This window comes from Nestor notabilis, unplaced genomic scaffold (assembly GCF_000696875.1).
Source record: "Nestor notabilis isolate BGI_N333 unplaced genomic scaffold, ASM69687v1 scaffold3528, whole genome shotgun sequence".
Taxonomy (NCBI): Eukaryota; Metazoa; Chordata; class Aves; order Psittaciformes; family Psittacidae; genus Nestor; species Nestor notabilis.
In genome coordinates, this window is record NW_009940411.1 from 37,135 (window position 1) to 45,267 (window position 8,133).

Below are 8,133 nucleotides of genomic sequence, written 5' to 3' on the forward strand. Positions count from 1 at the left end.
GTAGGGATGCCAGCCAAAGAAAATTAAGTTACTTTAATACTCTTAAACAGCTTGACTGCAAAGAATCATGTGAACTTTTTCTATAGGATTGTTTAACTTCAAAGGAGCCATTTATAACTGTGTCATCTATCCTGGAGGGAAGAATCTTACTGTTAATAAGCTAAGGAATTGTTTGGACATGTTTACAGGGCACAAGCAGTAGTAAAAGGGATTTATGTAGAGAGTGAAATGATGCAAAGTAAGCTAAAAGCTTTAATATCGCATACAAAAGACTTCTGTCTTGACAGTGCCTCTCAAACATTTCACTGAAAGTGTTTGTATCAAGACAGTGTGGTATTACATGGCTTTGGATAAACCATGCTCTTGGGTTTTGTCCCTGTCTCACACAGAGCAGTTCTTCTGTGCACCGAAAATACACAGCTCATGCTGTATAGCAACTAGGTAGCTTAGTGTGGAGTGCAGCTGGCAACATTGATCTTAAATAACTGAACTTTTACAGAGCTCTACCATTTTTCTGGTGGATGGCAGCAAATGTATTTTATGCAAAAAAACGTTTTTCACAACATTTTAAAATTAAGCTCATGGATGGGTAGGTACATACATGTAGACAGACACAGGTCACTGGAAGAACTTGTGCCTTTCGTCTTGTAAGCTTAGGTCATCTGACTGAGTACACGGTACTTGAGGTATGCCTGAGGTTTTCAAGGATGGGCTGTTTTAGGTAGGTGGCACAACCAGTAAGCACGATATGGAAGTTATTCTGCCCATTTTGTCGGAAAAAATTATGAATAGCAGGTATGAAATCAGGTTTCCTCACTTTTCATAAGTTTCTTGGAGATGGGTGAAGCAGTGGCCCTTGTGTAATTACCTAATGTGTAAGCTTTGAGTCTTCAAGTCCCACTAGAGAACACCTTTAGATACAGATGAGAATTTCTGAATCACAGAACTAAATCAACTTACTTCAATTCTAGGTTATGATAGTAAGAAGTGCTACTTTTTCAAAACTGACTATTTAATAATTTGGGGCCATATCAACAATGGCAGATGGGTGTTTGTTTAATCTGCCACTGAAGTCCATTCAGAAGATACAATGCAGCTTAGGGTGATCTACTGAAAAATCACTGTTCACTTAGAATAATTAACTGTAATTTACTACTAATATAGCCTTAATATTCTTTTCAGATAAACTTGATTTTTGCCAGTTCTTTTTTTAATCATAAAGACATTTGTGGAGTTCTGAAATCAAGTAATACAAATGGAAATAGGAAAAGAATATTGAACAAAGAAGAAAATATTCTTGTGATATGCATACCATGCAGTTATGTCCTTTATCTCAAAAGGTTATTCCAGAACTAGAAATCATTAAAGAACAAAAAAAGAATGCGCAGAGGAGATGGAGGATTTCTGTGCAAGGAAGAGACAAAATAGTTAGGACGTGTTAGGCTACAAAGGAAGCAGTTTGAGGGATGATATGATTGAAGTCTTGCAAACATAGCATGGACAAGACATCCCTTAAAGTAAGGGAGGGAAAGGGGAGTAGAAGAAGGCGAGTGAGGAGAGCATCAAATAAAACTTGTAGTTGCCTATCGGTTGTTGGGTTTTTTTAAATAGTAGTGAAGATACGGAACTGCTTGCTACAGAAGGGTTGTGATACAGAAGGGTGTTCATTTAAAAGACTTACATTGATCTCTGTGGGTAGTGACTAACAAATTCATGTATGGGACAGAAACTGTCTGAGTATTAAAGATACCAGCTCTGCATGGAAAAGTCTCTGGGCTGGAAATTGCTGTAGGCTGGGAGAGATTACCAGGAATGTACTGCATACAAGAGCAGAGTGAATGTAATCTTCCATAACATCTGTTATTGGCCACTGCTAGAGGCAGCTGCTAATTGTAACTTCAGCATGGTTATTTTAATGTTCTTATGTTGTGAAGAGTGTCAGCCTAATAGGAACAAAAGAAAAATAAGTAGTCTTGAGTTTGGGGAAAAAATACATTCCTTTAGGGAAAGTAGTTCCTAGATTCTGTTCTTGCCTGTTGACATCTATCTGATTAAAAAACAGTGAATACTAGAAGTAAGGCTGTTTAGAATAATTGCTGTTGCCTGTCTGATGATACAGATGGCAGAGGATTGCTGCTTGACAATTGTTGGAAATCTTATAACTCCTGGCTCTAAACTTGGTCTGTCATTTGAGCGGAATGAAGACAAACAATATTGGCATATTAGTCCCGATGGCAGGATTTATAGCAAGATGAAACCCAAACTGGTTTTAGATATCAAAGGTAAGCAAATGTGTTATCTCATTACATTGTGTCTTAATTACATGGTATTTACAGTGGGATAGGCACTTAAACATGCCTATAAATTAAGGATGGTGTTAAAGTTACTTTAATCTAGAATCAAAAGAAGACCCGATTAGCTCGTCTGACCTCCTGAATTAGACAGGCCTTAGGACTTCATTTCATTTTTCCTACATAGAGTTTAGTAACTCACAGTACTTGCTTATCTTGTATTCCCAGTGTCCACTCACTGTAGATATCCTCAGTTAATTTTATGTGTACTGGGTGATACGAATATAATTATTGAAAATGCTGAAGCAAGAAAAACCTAACTTCTCATTAACTTTAATTTGTATAGAGCAAATTTTCTTATATAGTAGGTGCAATAGCCAAAGGATATTAGGAAAGCAAAGGCAGGTTTGTACACTGATGTGATTAGGTGAAAAAAGTTTTTTCATTTGATTATTAATGACTACACCTTTATTGCGACCATGAGATTCTGCCATAGCAGCCTAAGGTCTGTGCGTACTTGATGTCCTTTTTATAGTCCCTTTTCTTGCAGCAATTTGATTCACATAGATACTGTTTCCAAACTTTGTTTTCATAGTTTCACAGAAAATCTGAAAAAGCAACAAACTGAATGATTAGCAGATTTAGTATAATCAGATCAAAGAATCATAGAATGGTTTGGGTTGGAAGGGACTGTAAAGATCATCTAGTGCCAACCACCTGCATGGGCAGGGACACTTTCCACTAGACCAGGTTGCTCAAAGCCCCGTCCAACCTGGCCTTGAATACTTCCGGGGATGGGGCAGCCACAACTTCTCTGGGCAACCTATTCCAGTGTCTCACCACCTCCTAGTGAAGAATTTTTTCCTTATATCTAATCTAAATCTCTCCTCTGTCAGTTTAAATCCATTCCTCCTTGTCCTATCACTACATGCCCTTGTAAAAAGTTCCTCACTAGCTTTCTTGTAGGCCCCATGTTCTAGATGTTCTTACATAACTCTGCTTTTTCAGGTGGGGGGAATAATCATTTTCTATAGCTGTTTATCTTTTTAGCTGTTTTAAAATTAATTTTGCCTTGATGCTGTGACATTAATTACAGCCATTACAAAAAGAAAAAACGAAGAGAGGGAGGGAGGAGGAAAGAAGGAAAAGAAGAATACCAGAGTTAGCAGTCAGCACTTCAGAACTAAAAAGGACAGGGTTATGAGAACTGTGAGAAAAGGGTTATCTAATGTCTGACCATAACACACTGGCACAAATCGTCACAAATTTTCTTTACTGCCATAAAAATCTAGTGATGATTAGTTATAAACTCATCAAAAAGACTCCAGTTCAAGAGAGTCAGGATAACTCTGCATATCTTTTTCTAAAGTCAGTTCTGGGTTGCACCAAACAAGAAGAAATACTATTACGCTGCCTTGTCTTCAATTCATCATGTTTAAAGCAATTATGTATTCTGCATTTATAATTGCAGAACCTCACAATGCTGAATGCCTCAGTCTGGTGCTGAAAGTATAGATGTGCTCTTAGTTTAAAAAAAAAGTAAATCTGTGTGGTAAACGTGAAAGAGTACATGCAGCTTTTATTTGAGAAAGCCTAGTAGGAACATTACCTGTTTCTGCCAATCCTGCTGATCCATTCTTGACCACAAATTGAGCATTAATGAATTCTTCAGGAGGTGAATGCATTTGTTAACTGTGAAGTTACCAATGCCACCTTGTGGATGTCGTGGCACAGCACAAAGCCTTGTCCAGGCCACTGCTCTACCAAAGTAAACAGGCTCTTTGTACACTGAAAAAAATCGCATCTCTTCCTTTATAACATGTTTACATTCTATCAGACACTGCTTAAAAAGTACTTTTTGCACTCGCAGTGATAACTGAGCTATTTAGCTAATGGGGTTTTTTTTGTAGCTGCTGGTTAGGTTTTCTTTCCCGTGGGAGTATTCTAGCTGGTATTCCCTTTTTTTTCCCCCCTCTCTTTCTGAAGAACTTTTCAAGTATTTCTGCTGTGTATCTCCACTGCTTTTTAGTAACTGCCTGAGGAGACAAATCATGTTGGTGTTAACCTTCCCAGAGACCTTTTGATTTGGGACACTGGCACCAGGAAGCCTCCCCCAGATTCCTGAAGTGGAGAACAGCTAAGATGCTTGAGATGGCATTACCTTTGTACAGAAGAGCTGCTCTTAAATGTGCCTGCCCATGCATATTTCTTGCTGAGATCTGCTAGAGTCCACACCTGCTACACTTATCATAAGCTTTCAGCTGCCAGGCTTGTCTTTTGCTCATTTGGGGATGGTGAGGCTATAGGGGTGCAGAATAAAAGATGGTGTCTGCAGGAGTGTCCTGGTGGTCCATATAAAGGTTGGTTTGGATAGCTGCTTCCAGTGGGAATACTACCTGCTATTGTAGGCATGTTGTACTATACAAGATGCATGTGTCCTACACTTTTGCTATATGTACTGGATATGAGAAAAACATCAGTTCTGACTTTCAGTTGTAGTCATACATTTGTTTGCTTCAGAGTTTAAGTCGGGTTAGTACTGGTGCTCTTCTATGGGAACATGTTTCCACATGTATCATGTGAGTAAATTAAGCCCCTCTAAGAAAGGGTTTTATTTTCCAGTGGAAACAGCTGAACATTGGGTGATATTCTGTGTCTGGCAGCTGCTCCAAACACAGGATTATAATGGTGAAGAGTAAATGAGTACCAGACCTTGTTCCTGCTGTAGTCATGCTCACATTGTCTGCTAGCAGCAGGACTTATTTCATTGTGTAAACATCATCCTTAGAGCAAAGTGACAACTGACAGCTGTTGAGGGAAAACTGAACAGCCAAGCATGACTTTTGGGAAGTGACAGTGTTGAAGGAGGTACACCTGACTGTACTGCAGTGTTTCCTTCCTTTCCCATCCGGACTGTCAAAGCTGAGGTACTGAATTACTGTAGGGGTGGAGAGGAGCATGCAGCCTCCCTTGCTTCAAAATGAGTTCCAAAAGCAGGCAGTGATGAAAGGGCATTTGTCTTTTCAGTACTTTGGGGAGAAGAGAAACTGTCTACACCAGTGCTTACTAGAATTGCCCTCAACCCTAGAGTACACGTCTCTTATTTCAAAGATAATCTACCCTCTTTGAAATCTTTCTTTACAGGGGGCGCACAGTATGACTGTGACCATGTTGTTGTCAACACAGTCAACGAAGAAAAGTTAACGCAGCGTTGGGAACCACTAGTTGTGTAAACTCAAACAAGCAAAGATGACGTTTGAATTGGCCGCTGTTCCAGACACTAGAATTGGCACTGCCATCTGTGAAGGATATGGGATCAACAACAAAAGCTTTGTCTTTTCTTTGCAATTTTAAAAAGAACAAGCAACAGAATAGTTTCACCTCTCTCTCTAAGATTATTGTCGCTAGAAAAGCTTGAGTATTTCTCAACCCTTTTTTTTTTTTTTTCAGTCAATATGAGAGACAGAATGGTAGTATGCCTCGGGGTAGAGTGGAAGAACTAAAGGTGGGAGAAACTCCAAGGAGTGACAGTTATGTCAGTGAGTAGTTAATCCAGAATAGTCAATAAGCGTAACTTTAAATTATTTTTCAAGAGGGGTTTTTCTAACTGAGAGAAGGGCTAAAAAATAATTAAGGCTTATTTTGTAAAGGACAGGAGTGCAATGTGTATGTAGGTATAGCAGCTTGGACCTACGGGCTGTAGTATAGAGAAATATTCACTACTGGAAATTAATATATTTGTTTCACTGGAACAAACATTTACTGAAAGTTTGAAGACTGCTAGGGCACAGCACATCTAAAGAATTTTTAACATGTGGCTTCACATATAGTTAGTATGCTACCGTAGTAAGTCCTAAATTACAAAAAAACTATAGATTTTCTCATGTAGAGACAATATAAATTAGTAAGTGTTTGTTAGAAAAAGAGAGAGCTGGCAAAATGATGCATCGGAATGTGAAGAACTCGCCCATTTTCTAAGCTGCCTAACTTTTTGAGTTACAGGTATTTTACTTCTTTGCCGAGTCAGGTTTTTACCTTTTGAAACAGTTCCAGTAAGTATACTCTCCCTGAACTCCAAAATCATATTAAAAACAAGAATTCTTAGGGAAAGTACCATTAAAGATGACTGCACAGCACCTAAGCTCTGTAGTTACACAGTTTTTCAGCCACTGCCTGCTGGGCTTACTGTAGAGAAAGCTAGACTCCCCAGTATTTCTGGTCGTGTTGGAGAGCAACATCCAAGGTGGGCTGCTGGCTCCCAGTTGCTGCTGAGCAGATGTGTCAGACAGCTCTAGGAAGGGGCATAGCCAAGCCTGGATACGTGCCCAGTCACAAGGGCTGTGCCTGTTCATAGTAAGCATTACTGGTTTGGTAAAGAGCTTGTGACAAGTAAGACTGATAACTGCAGAAGGTTCTTCTGTTGCCCTGCTCTTAATCTGGTTTTCCTTGCTTTCCTTAATAATGTTGGTAAAAAGATAAAATACAAAGTCTTGTACTATGCTGCTGTGTTTTGTTCTGGCTTAGACCAGTGTTAACTACAAGCTGCTCCCAGGAGCATCCAGGCCTTTGTCTTGCATTTTAAGTCTGTTTAAAATCAACATTTTCATTACTATTGTATTGCCTCAAAGGATACTGGTGCTTTTATTGTTACCACCCTACAGGAAGTGCCTTACTAATTTTCCTCCTTTTGTACAGATGTACTGAAGTTTTGTTGCTCTGAACTGTGCTGCTTTTAGTTCTTCATAGAAAATGTGTTGTTATTGGTTCCAAACAGTGGTACTTTGTCATATTGATGTGCTCTTCCTATATATAATATAGCATTTTACAAATTTATTTAAGTTAGGTAACTTTTAATTGAAATTATTTTTAAAGGTAGAAAGCTGACATTTTTTGGTTAGTTTTGCTTCTGTCTTATATCCTTCTTTGTCCATAATTCATCGGTGACACCAAATGAGGAGTGAATACATGGTGTGGAATGGCTTCAGGCTCTGAGGAATGGATGCTTCTCCCGTAAAAGCATGTGTTCAGTGCATTTGTACATGGGGCCACAATTCTCATGGCTGCTACTTTCCCCTGGTGGAAGCATTGTATGACATGGCTTTTGTACCACCATAGCTGCACCACAGTGTATGTGCAGCTCTAATTAAGAGGTAACCACTTTCCTTTGATCTGCCTGCATAATTGCAGGGCAGGTCACTCTGTAGCCCACCTCTGCAAAATGGTAAGTTTAAAAACAGAGCAGCAGACACCCTCAAGCACTTCACCCCCATCAACAGTGACAGGGGCCATAGCAGAAACAGGGTCTCCTAATTACTGACAAAATCATGTCCAGCCTACCTGCATAAACACTGTAGTCAGCTGAATCTGTGCCAGAAGATAGGCAGTTAGAGTAATTATCAGGTAGTTACAGATGGATAGTTCCATGCTTCTACTCAGATTAGTTTCACCATGAGAAATTTGCCATATCAAGATTAAAGTACCAGTCTTGAGGTAGCAGTGTGACTGCTTAATACAGGGAAAGTTTACAGGTTCTGAGAATGAACTAGACTGAGTAATAATATGTATTAATAAAGGTGAACAGAACTGAGAAAGACCAGGAAAAACAGGACAGCAGAAGTTTCGTTTGGACAATTAGATAAAGTGTGCCTCACAATTTCGGGACTTAGCTAAAACATCTGGAAAATAAAAGCTCCATGATCTACAAACTGAAAATGCTGCTGGCTGTTCCTCTTATTCCAAGAGGGAGGGGTGTTCTGCAAAAGTCACAACTACATTCTTAACATGGCTTACATGTAGAAATACCTCCAGGACATTAACAGTTACTAACAAGCAGAGCACGAAG

General features: G+C 39.2%; 1 protein-coding gene across 1 annotated transcript in view; it reads left to right on the forward strand.

Moving 5' to 3' along the window:
* The window catches only part of LOC104410218 (absent in melanoma 1 protein-like), a 41,833-nt gene extending 36,309 nt beyond the window's left edge, over positions 1-5,524 (forward strand). The window contains 2 exon segments of the mRNA XM_010020318.1: positions 2,120-2,282; positions 5,436-5,524. Coding sequence (XP_010018620.1) covers positions 2,120-2,282; positions 5,436-5,524 — 252 coding nt within the window.
* The last annotated feature ends 2,609 nt before the right edge of the window (positions 5,525-8,133 follow it).